This window comes from Nomascus leucogenys, chromosome 10 (genome assembly GCF_006542625.1).
Source record: "Nomascus leucogenys isolate Asia chromosome 10, Asia_NLE_v1, whole genome shotgun sequence".
NCBI lineage: Eukaryota > Metazoa > Chordata > Mammalia > Primates > Hylobatidae > Nomascus > Nomascus leucogenys.
The window spans coordinates 24,046,104-24,068,515 of NC_044390.1; the positions used below are offsets into that span (position 1 = coordinate 24,046,104).

At 35.0% G+C, this 22,412-nt stretch overlaps 1 protein-coding gene across 23 annotated transcripts in view; it reads left to right on the forward strand.

Annotated features, from left to right (window-relative positions):
- Positions 1 to 22,412, forward strand: part of PPFIA2 (PTPRF interacting protein alpha 2) — a 510,037-nt gene that overhangs the window by 361,921 nt on the left and 125,704 nt on the right. For all 23 annotated transcript variants that reach the window (XM_030819900.1, XM_003259605.3, XM_030819901.1 and 20 more), the window contains one exon: positions 19,010 to 19,231. In XM_030819900.1, the coding sequence (XP_030675760.1) occupies positions 19,010 to 19,231 (222 nt within the window). The remainder of the gene's footprint in view (positions 1 to 19,009; positions 19,232 to 22,412) is intronic.

Consider the following 22,412-nt stretch of genomic DNA (forward strand, 5'->3'; position numbering starts at 1 on the left):
TTGACAAAATAGTTGACAAAAATAGTCTCATAAAAACACAATCTGAAACAGGCCTTATTATTCATGGAAAAGTCTGGTAATTATTATCAGCCTTTTTAAAAGAAAAAATACACTTAACTGAAATGAGTTTAAATATTTTTGTGTGGTCTTAAATTTAATTGATTGTTTGAGAAGAATATAAATATTCACAGGTAATACAAATTTTCAGAACACTAAATTCCACCTTTTCAGAACCAGGCTGTAATAACTTTTTCCTATTTCTTTCTAGATGGTAGTTAATTGGTGAATTTTAAAAAGTAAACATGTTACTCTTATAAAGGAGATAATAATGCTCATTACTTGTATAATCTGTACTTCTAATTATTTTTTCAGCTGCAAATATTTGCTAGCTGATGTGAATCAGTAGAATATTAGATATGTTAGAGATTCAGAAGATACAATCTGTAATAAATTTGGTAAGAATCTGTAGTGAGAAATAAACATGCCCAAATTAATATCATAAAACATGATAAATATTGTGGTATCAAAAATAATATTAGAGTTTAATAACAAGGTTAATTAATCCTCATTGAGGGGTGTCAGAGAGGCAATGTGGAATAGCGATTTGTTTGATGTTCCCATCTCTGCCAACTACCAGCTGTATGAACCTTACCCTTTAACACAAGCCTGACTCTTGAGTTTCAGATAAAATAGTCTTGCCAACTTACAGAGTTGTAAGAATAGAAACAGTGTATTCAATGAATTACATCATCTTAGGCATATTGTATACAAGCAATAAATGCTTATTCTATTTATTAATACTGTGTTTTCAATCAAATAAATATTTAGTGGCAACCTTATTAAAGGTACTAAGAAATGGGCCCTATTCTAGGTGGTAGGAATATAATGATGAATAAGATAGTTGAGGGTACAGGCAGTAAACAAATATACACAGTGTAAAAGGGAATAGATATGATCAAGGGACCCGTACAAGGTGAGTGGTGAAGACATTAAAGACGGAGATCTTTTTAAGATGGTGGGATTTGAACTGAGGCCTGAAAAAGTACCAGGAGTCAACAATATGAAAAAACTTTCACAAAACAGTAGTCACACTTAACTAAATGCAGTGAATTTTTATACATGTCACGTATTAGTGACTGAGACACTAGTTCTTCACAGATCGAAGAGTGGGGTTGACTGACCCTTCAATGACCATGCAACAAATGAGGCACATCCTTGGCATGTCACGTGAGGTTCTTCCCAAGATGGCTGGCCTCTTCTCGCCTCCCAGGCCTGTTTGCTTATCATTCCAGCTTTGAGCTTAATTATTAAGTGAACTAAGTTAAGGCTTCCTTTTTTAAGTTGTTGCTCTTATTCTTCTCTCCTCTTTGAATCTGACATTTATTCGTGATTGTTCTCTAAATAAAGTGCAACATAATAATTTAAGCTACAGTAATATGGAAATGTGAAAGCTGAATAAATGTAAAATCAAAAATAGATTTTTGTTTGCATGTTTTCAGTTCTTTAGTTCTTGTCAGATAAAAGAATTATGGACAAAAAAGTACATAAAGCAAAATGAAGGATCAGTGGCAAGAATAATCCTCAGATCGGTAAATTTAATAAATAATTGTCTAGTATTTTCATTATAGAACTATTGTTCCTGAAGAATATTGAGCCAAAATGATAAAAATGGAATATGGGATGTGACTTTATCAAAATTAAGGGTTTTGTGGACTTTTAGCAGTACAATGCTGTTTTAGAATGAACAACCAATGACAAAAATAGATACTTAGAACAACAAGCCAATATAGCTCTACAAGCAATGTGATCCTCAGTGAAGACAAAGGATTTCATTCCATCATGCTATTGTGAAATATTGAGATATCATAGTGTGAATATTTGCACACTCTCATGCAAACCTGTCAGCTGTCCAGTTAAAAGTTTGGCTTATCAATATCTCATCCTATTTTAAAATACCAATAAACATCATTTATCACAAATGCCATTCTTTTAATGATTCTCACTAAGTTCTAACTAAAAGTCATCATCCACAGGCATGTCTTCAATATATTAACTATATTTTGTTCATTTTTATGTATTCCCTAATACATGTTAACTACTGCCAACAACCATTCTTTCAAAGATTCAGTCTTGTCAACTGTAGCTCATTTTATGCATTATGGATTCCCTCTCTCAAAAGTAGTTATAAGTGGGCTTATTTACAAATGGATTGCACTCACAGAATATTTTCTTCTGTGTATTGATCCCATATATTGTATTCTAATTCCTTACAAAACATAGCAACTTGAATGTTTCTCCTTTTTTCTTCAATTGAATTGTCAAGCAGTGAAACCCCAAACCGAATGGGGTTTATGAATTTGCCAACTTGGAAAGAGCAGGTCTAAAGATATACATGGGCTAGGCTGGCCCAGAGGTTCAATGATTGGCTAGAAAAGGGACCAAAAGAGTAGGGTTAGGATCTTCCATGGCTTATCCATATATACATGAAGTTGTATCAATTTTCTAGAAGCTGAATTGGAGAGGAAGACCTTTGGTTATACCAAAGGTCTGGAATCTTCTATATGCAATGGCAAAAATAAAAGTCTTCTAATGCTGTGTGGAAACTCATTAGGTTCAAAACAAATCGCTCTGGGTGCAGTGACTGGGTTGTTGTGTGTTAACTAAGACCTTATTAGACGGAAAGATGAAGTGAAATTGACTCTGCTGTCTTCAATAAGAAGTATCATTTATATTAGCCAGGATTTGAGGGACTCAGAATTTTTTTTTTTTGTGAAGAAGGATATTTCCAAAGACTTTTTTTTTATTTAATTTTTTTATTATTATACTTTAGGTTTTAGGGTACATGTGCACAATGTGCAGGTTTGTTACATATGTATCCATGTGCTTTGTTGGTTTGCTGCACCCATTAACTCGTCATTTAGCATTAGGTATATCTCCTAATGCTGTCCCTCCCTGCTTCCCCCACCCCACAACAGTCCCTGGAGTGTGATGCTCCCCTTCCTGTGTCCATGAGTTCTCATTGTTCAGTTCCCACCTATGAGTGAGAACATGCGGTGTTTGGTTTTTTGTCCTTGGGATAGTTTACTGAGAATGATGTTTTCCAGTTTCATCCATGTCCCTACAAAGGACATGAACTCATCCTTTTTTATGGCTGCATAGTATTCCATGGTGTATATGTGCCACATTTTCTTAATCCAGTCTATTATTGTTGGATATTTGGGTTGGTTCCAAGTCTTTGCTATCGTGAATAGTGCCACAACAAACATACGTGTGCATGTGTCTTTATAGCAGCATGATTTATAGTCCTTTGGGTATATACCCAGTAATGGGATGGCTGGGTCAAATGGTATTTCTAGTTCTAGATCCCTGAGGAATCGCCACACTGACTTCCACAGTGGTTGAACTAGTTTACAGTCCCACCAACAGTGTAAAAGTGTTCCTATTTCTCCACATCCTCTCCAGCACCTGTTGTTTCCTGATTTTTTTAATGATGACCATTCTAACTGGTGTGAGATGGTATCTCATTGTGGTTTTGATTTGCATTTCTCTGATGGCCAGTGATGATGAGCATTTTTTCATGTGTTTTTTGGCTGCATAAATGTCTTCTTTTGAGAAGTGTCTATTCATGTCCTTCACCCACTTTTTGATGGGGTTGTTTGTTTTTTTCTTGTAAATTTGTTTGAGTTCGTTGTAGATTCTGGATATTAGCCCTTTGTCAGATGAGTAGATTGCAAAAATTTTCTCCCATTCTGTAGCTTGCCTGTTCACTCTGATGGTAGTTTCTTTAAGACTTTAAAAGACTGACTGACTGGAAATTTGTTCATTTACCTTTATCTTATTAACATAATTGGAGGGTTCATTTTATGCCAAGGAATCTGTTGTCTTTTCGTGATGTACACAAGAATAAGTTATTTTTCCTCTGTTTCATTTTGTGTGATCTGTTAAGCAAAGCCAGGAGAATTTTTAAGTTTTTCATTCAGAAGTTCCTCAGTTGACCTAATTGTATTTTTTCACTTTGGTAGAATTTATCTATCTCATCATTTGTCATGAAACACAAGCTCCCCAGAAATTTAGTGGGTGTTTGATGGGACCCACTCACCCAACAAATGAAATTCCCAGGAGAAGTCGATTAGGAAATATTGTTCTGTACAATTTTTAACTGGTATAAGTACTACAGTATTTATATTTTAACTCTTAATATTGTCGAGCATCAAGAAAGAAATGCAGTATGCAGTGTTTCCAGAGATTCTCTTTACTCACAGGGAAATAGAGTATGCCAGAATGAGCATTCTACAGGATATGCCTTAATATGGAATTAAGGAAGGCTGGTGCTTGACCTTTAAAGTTAGGCAAATTGTTTTTCAAACTTGTCTCAAATGGCTATGGGTCTTTAAGAATGAGATAAGTAACCAGTATAAAGTCCTTTACATGAGTTGTTTTATCTGATCTCTGTAACAACAACCCTGTGAAGTTTGCAGAGCAAGGATCAACGGCTCAAAGTAATGTACCTCATGAGCAGAGGGATTGGAGATAAACAGGTTACAAGTAAGTAAAGAATAAATGTGAACTATGGAGGGAAAAGGCAGCATAAAAACTACCTGATTTTATGGATTTCAAAATATAAGATTATTTACTTTAAGCGAAGTCTTAAACCTGTCCATGTTTCTAAGAGGATGGAAGAGTTTATTAGACTGAGCATGAGGCTTACAAAAATTTCAAAAAAGCCTAGTCAAAGAAAACTTTGTTACAACATGTGTAATGTCTTCAGCAAACATTTAATCAAGGGTATTTCCCCAGCAAATTTTACTGCTCTTTCCTTTGCCATCATTTTCTTTTCTTTGTCTACTCCAATGGTCCCCAAAGTTTTTGGCAACAGGAACCAGTTTTGTGGAAGACAATTTTTCCATCAGCTGGGGGTGCGGTTGGGTATGGTTTCAGGATGATTCAAGCACGTTACGTTTATTTTGCACTTTATTTATATTATTACATTGAAATATACAATGAAATAATTATAGAACTCACCATAATGTAGAATCAGCGGGAGCTCTGAGCTTGTTTTCCTGTAACTAGATGGTCCCGTCTGGCAGTGATGGGATTCAGTGACAAATAATCAGGCATTAGATTCTCATAAAGAGTGCACAACCTAGATCCCTCGCATGGACAGTTCACAATAGGGTTCACACTCCTTTGTGAATCTAATGCTGCCACTGATCTTACAGAAAGTAGAGCTCAGACGGTAATGCAAGCGATAGGGAGCGATTGTAAATACAGATCAAGCTTTGCTCACAACTTTTCCTCCTACTGAGAAGTCTGGTCCCAAACAGGCCACAGACCAGTACATGTCCATGGCCTGGAGTGTGGGCACCCCTTGTCTACTGTATTCTTATAATATACAAAGTTTCCCTAACTTAAAAAAAATTATCTTTTGGCCCCACATTTTAAATTCCTTTATAAACCTATTTCAATAAGGTTTTGCCCCACCATAGCACAGAAGCCACTCCTGCTACAGTCATCACTAAATTTATATTGCTAAATACAAGGCCAATTCTCAGGCCTTGCTATAGTTGATGTCTCAGCAGTATATGACATAGTTAGTTTCTTCCTTCATATACTTTCTTCACTTGCATTACGGGAAACTACATTGTTTTCCTCTTACCTTACCAGCGGCTACATCTCCATCTAGTTTCCTCCCTCTGACTTCTTAATGTTGGAGCATCTTCCCTCTGAAGAACAGATGATAAGTCTGTCTTGGCATGACAACTCCCAGTTTCTTCTCTTCTTCTCTTTCTTTCTTCACCCCAGGGCTCAGCCCTCCACATGTTCTCTACCTACACTCTCTCCATGATTCCAATCAATCTCATCCTATTCATATGCTAATAATTTATGAATCTTTACCTCTAGTTCAGACCCTACAACCAAATGCATATATCCAGCCACAATTGAACATATCCACTTGTATATCTAAAAGACACTGCACACTTAAAATATCAAAAACTTACCTATTTGATATCCCCCCTTACAAAATTTGATCCATCATCTCCAGTTTACATGATGAAAACTTTGCCTTTCCATTTGCTCAAGCTAAATAATTTGGAATTACTCTCACATCCCCCCTATCTCTCACACCTCGATCCAACTATAAAGAAATTCGATTTACTCTACCTTCAAAATATATCCAGAATCCTACCACTTCCATTGATCACTCTGTTTTGAACCACTGTCATCTCTCAGCTGAATTATTGTAATCAATCACCTTTTATGAGGTCTCTCTGCTTCTCCCATGGGCCGTCTCCAGTCTATTTTTAAAACAGCATGAATCAGAGTAACCTGTTCATTTTCATTTTTAAAAAATGTCTATGGATATATTCTAATTATACATATTTATATGGTTCATGTGATATTTTGATACAAGAGTGATGTTTTAAAACATATATCTGAACACATCAATTGTCTTCTCAAAACTCTGCAACTTCTTTCCACTTACACAAGGCTCTACATAAATCTCACTGTCTTCATCTTCTGACTTCATCTCCAAATCCACCCCAGCCACACTGGCCTCCTGTTGTATTTCCTCTTTCCTTTGTCTGCAATGCCTTTCCTCCAGATACATGGCTAACATCCTCACTTCCATCCAGCCTTTGTTCAAATGTCATAACATATTCTAACATAGCAATGTATTATAACACAGTATGTGTTTATATACTTTACTTATTCATAATGTCTGTAATGTATTGTCTGCCAGCCCAGTTAGAGAATAACCTCCATAAAGGTTTGTATCCTTGTTTTATTCCTGATGAAGCTCAGGTACCTAGAATAGTTCCTAGAACATGATGAACACTTAATAAATACGTGTTCAAGAATAAGAAATAAATATCACACTGTTTTAACTATTAACTTTATAAATCTTGATTCTTAGAACTTAATTATAATATCAACTTTTCAAATTCCATTTTTCAACCCTGTTGAGATTGTAGGGGCCAAGGAGAAAATTTTCTTCCGCCCTCTAAATGTTTGCTGAAAATGAATTGAGGGAAGGCAGAGTAATGTGAAAAAAGGCACACAAAACTTATTTTAACAGGCATATGGACATAACTGCCATTTACAATGTATTAGACTGGAAGAGGGGCCAGAGAGCTGATGCTTAAATATTCTCGACATAGGAGATATGTATGGATTCAGGAGGCAGACATTTTGCAAATGATTCTTTTTGGAAGCTGGGTGGGACTGACAAATTAAAGGGAAGTAGGGGGAAAGACTGTGCAGGAACAAAAATTGTTTTATTATGCAGATTAAGTCCCCTGAGTAACCTCTGGGAGCTGTCCTCTGAAGAACAGATGATAAGTCTGTCTTGGCATGACAACTCCCAGTTTCTTCTCTTCTCTAGTGGTTAATCTGACAGGTTTCCTGAAGAGGGGAATCTTAAGACAATTACATTCCTTGTGGAAAGAAGTGTTTTTAGTCAGATAAGGAAATTCCAGAGAGAGAGAGAAAGGGAGGAGAGGAAGGTCAGAGAGAGTTCTCGGTTCTAAGGATTATTTCTGAGGCCTTTCAATATTCAAAGCACTCAACAAGCCAAAGTCATATTTGGGGGAATCGTTTTCTGTGCCCCAACAAGATTTTTACTGCAATTGCTTTAATTAATAAATTAACTTGGGGAGGTTCTCGCCTCTGTTGTATACTGTTTTACCATGTTTACATATGGCTTATGTCTCCATTTATTTATGTATTATTTTATGTTCTTCAATAAAATGATTTAATTTTTCCCATAGAGATCTTATAGATGAGTAGATTTATTTCTAGGCATTTATAGCTACTGTGATCATTATATCCTTTATATGTTTTTCCTAATAAATTAATACTGGCATATAAAGATGCTATTGATTTTCCAATATTGATATGGATTGCAGCAAACTTTCAAACCTATTAGTTCTAAGAGTTTGCTGTACTCTTGGTATTTTCTAAGTAATTATGCAGATTGGGAGGATTTAATTTTCTCTTCTCTTCCTTTTCAGTTTTCATTTATTATTATTGTCCAAGACTTATAAAGCTTGTAAAAGTATAGACTTTAATAATAATGCTATTCATTAATGTGATGCTTATCGTAGTAACTGGTAGATAGCTTTTATCAGAATTTCATTTACAAGTTTGCTAAGAAGTATTATCAGAATACAATATACTCACCTTTCAAAAGTAGTGGATTTCATTGACAGATTTTTTTTTTTTTACTTTAACTTACGGGACACATGCAGAATGTGCAGGTTTGTTACATAGATATACATGTGCCACGGTGGTTTGCTGCACCTATCAACCTGTCATCTAGGTTTTAAGCCCCGCATGTGTTAGGTATTTGTCCTAATGCTCTCCCTCCCCATGCCCCCAACACCCTGACAAGCCCCGGTGTGTGATGTTCCCCCCCCTGTGTCCATGTGTTCTCATTGTTCAACTTCCACTTATAACTGAGAAGATGCGGTATTTGGTTTTTTGTTCCTGTGTTAGTTTGCTGAGAATGATGGCACATATTCTTTTGGAACTATTTTTCTTTTCCTAGGGATAAACAACTTGATTTTTTTTTGTATGCATGATTCTCTGACAGAGATGAAATTTTTAAAAATAGAAAAGAAATTAAACTCTATTGTACTCGATTAGTGTTTATTATTTCTAAGCCTACCATTAATCCTTCACATACATAATTTTTATGACCTAGATACAGGTAAGCTGAGCTTTTCTTTGACTATCTAAAATATATGAGAGCCCAAGTTATCCAAATAACAGTAAGTCTGGTACCAGCCTCTTGGGGCCAATGTTGTTCTGCCTAAGTTATCTAAAACCTTTCAAAACTTGATCAGACCAAAAAGGAAATTTTTTGTTTGATTGTGTGTTTTTGTTGTTTGTTTGTTTACAATTCATGAAAAGATAACTGGAAAATGTGATAAAGTAACAAGTGAGTAAATTTTTAAAAAACTGCTATTGCATATTTTTAGCCCTCAGAGTATCACTTTTGAAACAAGTGTTCCCTCAAAATCAAACACCATCCATGCACCATTGCAATAACCCACTGTCATACAGGCCAAATTAAACCATCCTATGCCAATAAATGGCCTAGTTTGGAAGTTCCACCAGCAGTAGTGACAACCTCTACCAAAGTGATTCTTTAGGAAGAATTTTCCATGCTCCAAGTTTTACCAGTTGAAGTTTAGGTTCATACTCATGCTCCCAAATTCATCAAGATGACTGAGCCAGGAAGGTCTTCCAGATTCCATGCCAGAACCACCACTGGCTGTTGGACCGTAGTTCAAGTTCATACTCTTACTTCTCTCATGGTAAGTTCTCCTTGTGGACTCTTGGTACTCCTTGTGATCTAGTCAATTGTCACTCTACCAGAGAATTAAGAAAAACATTGAACTTCACAATTGAAAGGGGAGCAATCTGTTTTTTCCTCTCCTTCCTGAAGTTTCCTGGTAATTATGTCAAATATCTTCCTCCTCCACTCTCTTAATATCAAAGACACAGTAGAAGAGACACTTTTTGTCAGGGTTCTATTAAATATTCTTCCTTGAGATGTGGGAGACTACTTGACTTATATTTACACATCTAAAAAGACAACTTGGTAATTCATCCAGGAAGAAAGATCCGTTCTAGTGTTAATTCTTTATTTTATAGATGAACAACAACAATAGCAACAAAACATTTGAAAGCTTTCAATTTGATGACTTTCTCTAAAGAAAAAAATAAACTCAATATACACAAAATAAACTCAATATACACACTTCTCATCTCTTCAAACTATACAGATTAAGAATTTGACAGATGAATGTTTTTCTCTATCAATCATTAACATGTTTATTTCATGCTGTAATGTGGGACCTAGCTATTTTTTATATTTCTGATAATTATTAACATTTATCATGGGAATATTCACTTAACTGCAATGTAACAGGATCACCACGAATCAGTCTGACTGCTATAAGAATGAAAATAAGAAACAAGGTTAGAAACAAAGAACCAGTTACAAGATTGTTACAGTAATTTAAAGGAGAGTAGATGACCCAGACAAGGGTGACAATGCTGGAGGTCATGACAGTGGGTCAGATTCACATATTTTGTGAAAAGAGAGCCAACAAGTTTTTCTCACAGATTATATAAAAGATGAGAGAAAAAGAACTCAAGGATGACTCCACCATTTTTGGAGAAAGTGAGAAACTGAAGTTCTCACTAATTGAGTTGGGGATGAATTAAGGCAAAACATATTTGGGAGAGAAGCACGTTCTGAACACAGGTTTTAAACATATTGAGTTTGGAAAGTCTGTTTGACAGCCAAGTATGAAAATTGCATTGCAATTGGGGCCGGGCACGGTGGCTCACGCTTGTAATCCCAGCACTTTGGGAGGCTCAGGCGGGCGGATCACGAGGTCAGGAGATCGAGACCATGGTGAAACCCCGTCTCTACTAAAAATACAAAAAAAATTAGCCGGGCGTGGTGGCGGGTGCCTGTAGTCCCAGCTACTCAGAGAGGCTGAGGCAGGAGAATGGCGTGAACCTGGGAGGCGGAGCTTGCAGTGAGCCGAGATTGCGCCACTGCACTCCAGCCTGGGCGACAGAGCGAGACTCCGTTGAATGTACAATAATATGTAAGTTAAGATTTAAACTTTTAATAGAGATAAAAAATTTAGGAATATATATTTTGGTAGGTGAGAAAGACAAACATATTCTGTAAATATATAATATGGCAGGGGTGAAAGACCTTTCTGATAAAGTAACAATTGAAGAGAGTTCTACAAAGACATTATTAGTCATCTTTGACGACCCCCTACTTCACTCCACAGGTGATCTTATCCAATATTATAACTGCTTGCAGAAAACATCCATATACTTACTACTCTTTACTGTGGGCTTATGCAATAGCTTGCCTGACATCTTTATTTTGACATCTAATTAGTCATTTCAAACTTTGTTCTCAAAACCCAGTCCATGATTTTGCCCCATCCTAACCACAAATCTGCTGCTCCTACAGATTTTCTCTTCTCAAAAAAATAGCAACTCCATCTTTCTAATCGAAGACTACAAATCTTGTAGTCATCCTTGAGTCTATGCTTTTTTTCACATGTCATATTCAATCCATTCAAAGAATATGACCCCTTTTATAACCTTTAGTCCTATTACCCTGGTCTAAGCCAATGTAATCTTTCATCTCTTAATTCATTTTCTTAAATTCCTCTTTTTGTCCTGTCTTTTATAAGAGGACTGAGGAATCCATTGAAAATGTGAGTGAAATCATGTCACTCCTCTGCTCAGCACCTTCCTATAGTTTTCATATTACCTTGAGCAAAAGCCAGTCTTAAAATGATCTCAAGAACACACATCATATTTCCATCTATATCCACTCCCACCCTCTTGCTTTATTTAGTCCAGTCCATTCTAGCTACACTGGTCTCCTTGAAAATCCTAAACCCACTTGTGTCACTTTGTCTTTGATCTTTCTGTTTCTTCTGCCAGATAACTGCATGATTTATGCTTGTACTGCAGGTTTTAGCTGAATGCTTTCTTTTCATAATCAATTCCCCTAGTATAAGCTTGACCCAAACACCGCATGTGGCATCATTACACTCAAGTTTTTCATTGTTTATTGAAAATTCAAATCTAACTGTACGTCCTATATTTCATCTGGCAACCCTAGCTGTGAGGATATTGAACAAACAAGCAAAAATTGTCCATTACATATAGGAATGGCTTTATCTGAATTACCGGGTTTGTGATGAGAGAGTAACAGTTTACTTGCACAGTTTTACATGTTACTTCCCTGTTCAAACACCTTTGATGGCTCCTTGTCATTCTGTCTGCTACCCAAAGTTTATTCTGTTCAGTATGGAAAACAAAGGCCATAGTAATCTATGCTGGCCCTCCCTTTCAAGTCTCATATTTTACCATTTCCTTATGGCACATGTTTTCTGCTCTGCGTACAAGACAACTAAGAATTATTCTTCAGGGATGTCACGCTCCCTTTGCTCATGTTATTTTCTGTTCCTAGAATAAGTACTCCCCTCCTTTCCTTTACTTGAAATATAATAACTCATCTTTCAAGACCCAACTCAAAGAATATCACAAAGATATTCTCTGCTCTCTGCTCCCACACATAAATATGAAGCAAAATAAAACTTTATGATAATACTTTATTGCAATGCATATACTTGCTTATTTATGTATTACTTCTTTGCTTGATAGAATTGCCTTGATGTCAGAAATGTATTACACCTTTTAAAAAATTCTAAAACTTATTATCTTCCACCTGACACCAAAGTAAGTGCTTAATAAATATTGATGAATGAGTAAATATAAATATATATTTTAAAATTTAACATATGAGACTTCATTGCATTTGATCATTAATAATTTCAAATATATACTTGTACTGCTTTAAAAAATTGAAAATCTTTATGACCTTCTGTTGGGGATTGATTTTTTAGAAATGACACCAGGATCCCAAGCCATAAAGAAAAAAATGATAAAGTGGACTTTCTTAAAATTAAAAACATTTAAAATTCAAGGAATACCATCATGAAAGAAAGTGAAAAGATAGTCTACAGAATAGAGAAAAGCTATTTTCAAGCCATATGTTTCATAAAATACTTGAATCAAAATATATGTAAAGAATTCATGTAAATCAACAATAAAAATACATGTAAATCAATTAATATGAAGGCAAATAATTTAAATAGATGTTTCTCCAAATAAGATATACAAATGAACACTAAGTACATGAAAAGATGTCCAACTTCATTAGTTATTAGGAAATGCAAATCCAAACCACAAGGAAATATCACTTTGCACCCACTAGAATAGCTGAAATAAAAAGATAGACAATAATAAGTTTTGGTGAAGATGTGGAAAATTAGAACTCTCATACATTGCTGGTAGGAATGTACAATGGTGCAACCACTTTGGAAAACATTTCCTCAACATGTTAAAGATAGAATTGTCATATGGTCCAGCAATTCTACTCTAGGAATCGATCCAAGAGAACTGAAAACACTTGTCCATATAAAGACTTATACATAAAAGTTCACAGCACTTATTTATAGTAGCCAAAAGGTGGACACAATGTTAATGTCCCTCAACTGATGAATATATAAATAACATGTAATATATCCCCAGGATGGAATACTATTCATCAATGTAGAAATGAGGTATGGATAACATGCTACAGTACCTGAATGAAATTCAAAAACATCATGCTCAGTGCATAAAACTAGTCACGAAAGAACACATGTTCAGCAACTCCACTTCTGTGAAAAGTCCAGAACAGCAAATCTGTATGACAGAAAGTAGTTAGTGGTTGCCTGGGGCTGGGGGTGTGTGAGTGATTGCTAATAATTATGAGATTTCCACTAAGGGTGAAAAAATGTGAGATTAACTTATGTTGGTAGTTGCACAACTCTGTAAGTATACTAAACTCCACTGAACTTTTTATGTTTAAAGGGTGCATTTTATGGTGTGTAAATTATATCCCAGTAAAGCTGCTTAAAATAAGTATTGACTTTTAATACAGCCATTTGTCATTTAAATTAAAGTGCCACATTTATTTTAAAGGTAGGTCAACAATAGTTTGGAACAAAAACAAGATCTTTTTCTAAGATATAAATGACAGTTTTAATATGACTTTTTATTCTGATATTATTAAGACACACAGTAAGCTCACCATACAATATATTTAAGGTAATGAGAATAAATAAAATATTATATATTTTCTACAAATACAAGTTTGATAAACACTACAGAATAAAAATTGAGAGTTTTAAAATCTTCTCATGGGTAATTCCAACACAGTATCATAAAGACTATGCAGTGAACATTTACTGCTTAATGGAATTTAAAAATTTAACATTTTAAAAGTGTTTTATTTTAATTGCCTGATTACTGTCTATATTTAGTTAAATTTCTCTTACCTTGAGCCCATTTAAAAGTATGCAATTTTCTTGTTAAGTGCATTAACAAGACTTTAATGGAGCACAGGTGCACAGAATTAGAACAAACATTTTTCAAATTAGAAAATAAATATCATTCATTTGATATTTATAAATAAATATTTACCAATATTATATATATATAAAATATATATATATAAATAAATATTTACCAATATTATATATATATAAATAAATATTTACCAATATTATATATATATAAAAAATATTGAATGAAATTCAAAAACATCATGCTCAGTACATAAAACTAGTCACGAAAGAACACATGTTCAGCGACTCCACTTCTGTGAAAAGTCCAGAACAGCGAATTTGTTTGGGGCTGGGGGTGTGTGAGTGATATACATATATAATGGTGTGTGGATGCTTGGTACCTGCTTGGTACCTGCCTATACCATACATCGTGTATAATTTTATCCTGTTGATTTAAATGTTCTGATTAGAGGCGATATGGTAAAGGGTAAATGAACTGAACTGGGAATAAAAGTTCTGCATTTTAATTCAGATCACCTCTATGTGATTACCTGAGTCTCAGTTTCTCCAAAATTCTTTAGAGCTCTAGAATCTTAAATATGATTTTTCAATTCTATAAAACATTTTTCAGAATAAAAATTTATTTTTCAAGGTTTTTATAGGTTTTTAAGCAAATTTATTAATGTACAAGTAACATACAATTTAAGTGCACAATTCTGTCAGTTTTGATAAGTATATGTGCCTCCGTAAACACCCAAATCAAGATAAAGAACATTCCCATAAACCTTAGAAGTGCTCTCATGCCCCCTTGAAGTCAACCCCACCTCCCCCATTCCAACTCCCAGCCCAGGCAACAACCAATCTGCTTTCCTGCCATTATAGATTAGGATGATCTTTTCTAGAATTTCAAATAAATTGAATCACACATTATGTACTCTTTTGTATCTAGCTTCTATTTCTCAGCTTAATGTTTTTGTGATTCATTCATTTTATTGGAGAGATCAGTAATATGTTTGTTTTCATTGTACAAACATATCAAGTTATATTTGTTTACCCCGAGAATACAATAGTTTCTTCTATTTTTAAGAAGTGTTTTTGAATTTAATTATTTAGTATGATTGCATTGTACTTTTATTTATAGTATGTAAACGTTATTTCCAAGGAATCTCTGTTGGTTACTAAATTCTCTGTTAACATACAAGTTGAATCTAAAGACCTAATTCTTTGAAGATATCATTCCATATCTGAACATAGAACTACTGTATTTTGGGTGTCAAACTCTATTTAATAAAAGGGGTAAGTGCTGTTACGAATATGTGGGAATGTTGGCGTGCGTACTGCAGTTCATTAATCACATCTCCCTTTAAGTCTCTATTCCCCTTTCTGCTGGAAATATTGCTGGTTGAAGGATCAGAGCTGAACATTTCTCTGAGAATTGCTCTTAGAGGAAGGGAATTGTGAACTTCTACAGTACACAGCTATCTGTACACTGAACCCAGAAAGGCCAGTTTATAATCATTAGGCAGCACCCAAGATCTGGATTAGGGAAGATGGGTGGAACCAATTGCCAGTCAGTTATTTCCAAATTTGAGATAACCGAGGTATGATAACTGATTTTAGAGGAGTTTTGCCATAATTTAAAATATCTTCAAATCCTGTATACAGTCTACAAGTAACTAGACCAGTGTAAGATTTGTTAGAACTTCTACCTTCTCACATTGAGAAATTCCTCTAGTCAACTTTAAAAAGGCAATTGTCTCTATCTTTCTCTGCTCTTTCAATTTTGATTCGCTCAGCTCTTTCTCCACACTCTCACATTGTATTAGGTGATTGGACTTACAGTACTTCTTGCCATTTGCTTGCATTTCCTTTCTCTGTGTTTTATCTTTCTCACTGCTTTTATGATGCTTTCTGTTCTTCTCATTCTTCTATAGTCCATTCTGCTCTATGTGTCATTGCATTCCTAAATATCATGAGCTATGCAATATTGTGCAATAAAAAACACAGGGCTTAAGGGGGTAATGAAGTTTATGGCACAACACTAAAAACTTTATCAGTGTCACATTAAAATAAAGGTAAAAAAGCTAATAAAAATGGTAGCACAGTTTTACACCTGTTAAATAGTTGGAAATTGCACAAATACAGTGATAAGTATTTTTTTTTCCCAAGAAAGAGCTGAAGTTTGCTTGTGGAAGTGTTAGAAGACTTAAAGGCCTTCATTTCTTGTGAAGTGGTAGAAGGAAAGGTATCTGAAATCAGAAAGTTGTAACACAGGTGTCGATGGGCAAATTTGTGACATACATGGGGCATTAAGGTCAGTTTTAGATATGTGAGGAATGGGCATGTGTGCATTTTATGTGTTCCTATGTGGCTTGTTTCAGCCAGGTGTGGTTTTCTGTATTTAGCCAGTGCTTCTCAGGAACAAAATTGCATATTAAAAAAAATTTGCATTACATTGAAATTTTTTTCTAATATATCTGTCATGTTGAAACAAATTCATGTTTTTAAACAAATGCTTAAAACATGAGCAGAAATGACTGTACTTTATGTATTTTCTCTCCATACTTTCTGTTTCTACTTATGTTCTTTTTCTCTTAGTTATTTCTCCCAAATTGCTGCACTGTCCTCACTACAAAACTTCTCCAATGTAGCTAGGCTGAGGAGCATACTTTTATTTATTTATTATTATTATTATTATTATTATTATTACTACTATTGGTCAGAGACCCACTCTTTCACCCAGGCTGGAGTGTGCTAATGCAATCATGGCTCACTACAACCTGGACCTTCTAGGCTTAAGCAACCCGCCCACCTCTGCCTCTCTAGTTGCTGGGACTATGGGTGCGTGCCACAACACCTGGCTAATTTTTCTATGTTTTAGAGATGGAGTCTCCCCATGTTGCCCAGTCAGGTCTCAAACTCCTGGCGTCAAGTGATCCTCCCACTCCGGCTTCCCAAAATACTGGGATTATAAGAGCGAGCCACCGCATACAGCCCATACTTTCTTTTCTTTTATTATTTATTTATTTATTTATTTATTTAAAGGCTGTAAGGCTCTGTTGCCCATGCTGGAGTGCTGTGGCATGATCATGGCTCACTACAGCCTCAAACTCCTAGGCTCAAGCCATCCTTTTGCCTCAGCCTCTTGAGCAGCTAGCACTACAGGTGCATGCCACCACACCCTATTTTTTATTTTTTATTTTTTTCTAGAAATGAGGCCTTGCTATGTCACCCAGGCTGGTCTCAAATTCATCAGCTGAAGCAGTCTCCTGCCTCAGCCTCCCAAAGCACTGGGATTAAAAGAGTGAGACACAACACCAGGCTTTTTAATTTTTAATTGACAAATAATAAATGTACATATTCGTGAGATACAATGTAATGTTTTGATATATGTATACAATGTGGAATGATTCAATCAAGTTAATATATCCATCACTCCTCACTCACATCATTTTTGTGGTGAGAGCACTTAAAATCGACTCTTCTAGCAATGTATTATTTATTATTAACTGTAGTTATTATGCTGTGTAATAGACCATTATTCTTACTATATAATTGAATTATTTTACTCTTTGACTAATATCTCCCATTAACTCATCACAGCTATCCTTTTTTTCCAGCCTCTGGCAGCCACCATTCTTCTGTGAACTTCTATGAGTCTGACTTTTTTAGATTCTACAGATAAGCGAGGTGAAGAAGTATTTGTCTTTCTGTGCCTAGCTTATTTCACTTAGAATAATGTCCTCCAGGTTCATCCATGTTGTCACAAATGACAGAATTTCCTTCTTTTTAGAAACTGAATAGGATTTCATTGTGTATGTATGCCACACTCGCTTTTATCCATTCATCCATTGATAGACACTTAAGTTGATTCTGTTTCTTGGCTATTGTAAATAATTCTGCATTGAACATGGGAGTGCAGATATCTCTTCCACACACTGATTTCAATTCCTTTGGTTGTATACCCAGAAGTGAGATTTCTAGATCATATGATAATTTTGATTTTTTGAGGAACTCTCATACCTTTTTCTGTAGTGGCTATACTAATTTACATTTTTATTAGTAGTGTACAAGGGTTCCATTTTACCACATTCTTATTCTCTTACCAACACTTACTGGCTTTTTGCTAATAGCCATTCTAACAGGTATGAAGTGATATCTCATTGTGGTTTTAATTTGCATTTTCCTGATGCATTGTTGGTATTGAGCATTTTTTCATGTATCTGCTGGTCATCTGTATGTCTTCTTTTGAGAAATGTTTATTCAGGTCTCTTCCCTGTTTCTTAATCTGGGGTTTTATTTTCTTTCTATTGAGTTGTTTGATTTGTTTATATATTTTGGACTTTAGCTGTAGGGCATACTTCTGAAGACATACTTTTAGAAAACCGTGGTTTCTAAGCAGTCCTTTCGGAAAGAAGAAAAATCACCTCTCAAAATATTTAACCCCTTTCAGCCTCCTTCCTGTGAGTTGCATGCACACATGATTTTATGTTAATAGCAATATAGATAAAAAACTTTTCTATACTATATGTTTGTTCCAGCTAAGTCAGATTCACAGAAGGAATAATCTTTGATAAAAAAATATTTGGTAAGTTATTCTTCTGGGCATCATTGAAAATAAAACTTAAAGATTTACAAGGGATCTTGAAGAAAAATTTTAAAATTGCACACCTTATAGGTCCTTACCTATTAATTAAAAATAACATGTGGTGTTATAGTATTATAAATTAATAATAAATTATATATCTAATTGATAAAATAGTAGCTGACATTTAAATGTTTAGGATACATCAGTGTTTTATGCTATGTTTTATATAGAGAGAGAGCATAACATAGTTTCCATTTCAAATACATCTATTAAATTGTTTGAAAATTACTGATCTGCCTTCATATTTTAATGTCAATTAACAGTTTCCTTAGAAACTTAGTTTTTCGGCAAAACTAGTTCTTTTCAGAATTTCTTATTTCTCAGTGTGAAAGCAGTGTCAGTTTAATTTAAGTTTATTTTAAATTTTAAAGATGAAAATTCTTAAGTGCCATTTCTTTTTCTGTTTCTGCAGCGTTTGTCCAATGGTTCTATAGACTCAACCGATGAAACTAGTCAAATAGTTGAACTACAAGAATTGCTTGAAAAGCAAAACTATGAAATGGCCCAGATGAAAGAACGTTTAGCAGCCCTTTCTTCCCGAGTGGGAGAGGTGGAACAGGAAGCAGAGACAGCAAGAAAAGATCTCATTAAAACAGAAGAAATGAACACCAAGTATCAAAGGGACATTAGGGAGGTAAGTGATTCATGCCACTTTCAGTCTTTGATTTCTGAATGCTGCTTCTGAGATACTGTTTCCATAATTTCCCGTAATGACCATACACTTTTTACTTCTCAAAAGACCATATTTTGGCATGTATTATATTAGTTATGAAACTTGTTCAATAGGGCAAACATAGTTTACTTCATGAGCGCTTTAAATATATATGGAAAGAAATTTGTGCTATCAAGGGTCAGATATAACAAAGACATTCTGAAGCTGTTAATAAAATTTTTTAAATGTAAGCCTCTAATTTTAAATAACTCTAGATATGTGTATGAATCATGAATTGCTATATTCTTAGTATATAGGAATACTACAAAAATACTTTAAATTGTTCCATTGCTTATTTTGGTTTTGTGTCATGAAGGTGAATGTATCTCTGTTAATATACATATAGACGCATATGTATAACATAACATTTCTATGTCTATATATTGAATTCCTGTTAGACATAACATCCCTTTTTCTACTTAAAAAAAATGAGTACTTTAGTCATTTCTCCGTCTCTTGGCTAATATCAAGTGAAAAAAGAGAGTACTTTAAGTTACTACAAAAAATACTAGAAGATGTTTAATTTGTAACACTGCTAAATCATTTTACCTGCTAAAGTGAAAGTTTAGAATCTTTTCACTTTTTCACCTTTTCAGTCACAACTAAAAAGAAAATTATATTTGTGGAAATTGTGTTTTCTGACTTTTTGCCTTTTCTGTTTTTACATATTCTTTTAAATGTATTTTTATTTTTTAAAAAATCTTTTGTATATAATTAGCTAGTTGTTCATCAAGTTGGCACTATTCTGTGTGCCCAATTCTTTTCTTCCCATTCTCTCGTAAGCCAATTGTATCTTACTTTTTCCCTGATTGTTCCACCAAAACTCTTCTCATAAAAGTCATTACTGACCTCCACGTTACTGAATCCAAGGTTCAATTCTCAGTTGTCTGAAGCACTTGATCCATTTTCCAGAGGACTTCTTCACTGGGCTAATAGCACATTATCCTTTCCTGGTTTTCATCCGTATTTACTTGCTTACCTCATCGCAGGCTCCTTTACTGCTTCTATTTCTCCTCCCCCACCTTGGAGCGCCTTCCCTTCTCTACCTACCTTTATTTCCCTGGTGAATTTCTGCAGTCTCATGGCTCCAAAAGCCACCATCATCTTACGATTCCCAATTAATATCTCCAGCTTGTCCTTCTTTCCTGATTTCCAGATGTTTCTCTCTCAGTCACTAAGGGATATCTCAAAATTAGCATTTTCAAACTCTTTTCTTGATATTTTCTCAACAAACCAGATCCTCCTGCAGTCTTCCTTATCCATTATTATTGTTGCTCAGGCCAAAAATCTTGAAGCTGTCCTTAAGATCTCTCCCCTCACACACTTGGTTTGATTCAGCAGTAAATCCTGTTATCTACAATTTCAAAATATTCATAGTGGGACCTCTTCTCAGAATCTTCATGGCTTTTTCTTTTTCTACACAATCACTTTCTCTCACTAGATTATTTCAATGGTCATTTGTTCCCTGGTCTTCCTGCACATGCGTTCAGCTCACCTCAGTCTGTGCTCAACACAGCAGCTTGAGCAGCCTGCCTATAAGTCAGTTCATGTCACTTTTATGCTTAAAACTTTTTAATGACTACCTATTCTACTTACACTATTATCAAAACCCTTACAGTGGTCTACAAGCCATGTACAATCTCTCTACTACCACCTTCCTGACCTCTTGGAGATCATCTACTGTCATCCTAACATGCTCTGCTCAACTGGAGTGACCTCTTAAGCAAGCCAGACCTGTTTTGTTGCATTTTCTTTTCTCTCTACCTTTTGTTCAATGTTATTTTCTCAGTGAAATGTCCCCTGACCTTGTTATTTACACATATACACTCTCCTTCTTCTTTTTTTGCTTATCCCACAGGACTTTCTATCACCTAACACAATGTATATTTTACTGATATACTTGGTTATCATATGCCTCCCTCCCCAACTATTCGTAAACATCTATAAGGGCTAGGATTTTTTTTTCTTGTTTTGTTCACTGCTGTCTTCAGAGAACCTGCGCAGCTATTGATTGTATAATAGGCACTCAAAAAATCTTTGCTGAAAGAATAGGTATTTATAAGTAAATATCAGAAGGTATGAATGATACCAGAATATGTACTGCGACAATGCCTGCTAGCAAAACAAAACAAAACAAAAAAGAGATAGATGAACCATGAAGTGGTAGACTGCTCCACTGCAGCACAGATAGTGATACAACTTTTTATGAATTAATAGTTCATGGATGCGTCTCTTCTCTTCACTACTCCTCACAATTCAAACTCAGAGAATTCATAAAGTAAAGGCAGTTTAACCCCTCTTCTGTATCACTGTTAAGGAATTACTAGGATTTCTGGCTATCAAATCACTGGGCTCACTTCTTGATCTGTTGTTCATTCTTTCCATCTTCATTCTCCTGGTTCTGGAGATTTAAATGATTTCCTTTCATTTTAGTACTCATAGCTCTATTAATGCTTATCTAATCCAGCATCACTTACAGGTAAAGCCCAACATCCAATTCCCATTTTCTTACTGTCTATTTAAAAATAACTCCTTGATACTAATAGCCTCTGAATGTAGGTGACAAAACACCCAGTCAGATGGAAAATGTCACTCCTCTGATGCCAGGTGTTCTTTTATTAAGAATCCATTCTAATGGGCAAAACGTTCTCCCTTCATGTGGAATTATTTTAAAATACAACTACTCTTATCAGCCCCATCATTTCTACGTATCTATTTTAGAAGAGTTTCCTGAGAAAGGAATATCTCTCATCATCCATCTTTGTTTTTTTTTGTTTGTTTGTTTGTTTGTTTTTATTATACTTTAGGTTTTAGGGTACATGTGCACAATGTGCAGGTTTGTTACATATGTATCCATGTGCCATGTTGATTTCCTGCACCCATTAACTCGTCATTTAGCATTAGGTATATCTCCTAATGCTGTCCCTCCCCCCTCCCCCCACCCCACAACAGTCCCTGGAGTGTGATGTTCCCCTTCCTGTGTCCATGAGTTCTCATTGTTCAATTCCCACCTATGAGTGAGAACATGCGGTGTTTGGTTTTTTGTCCTTGCGATAGTTTACTGAGAATGATGTTTTCCAGTTTCATCCATGTCCCTACAAAG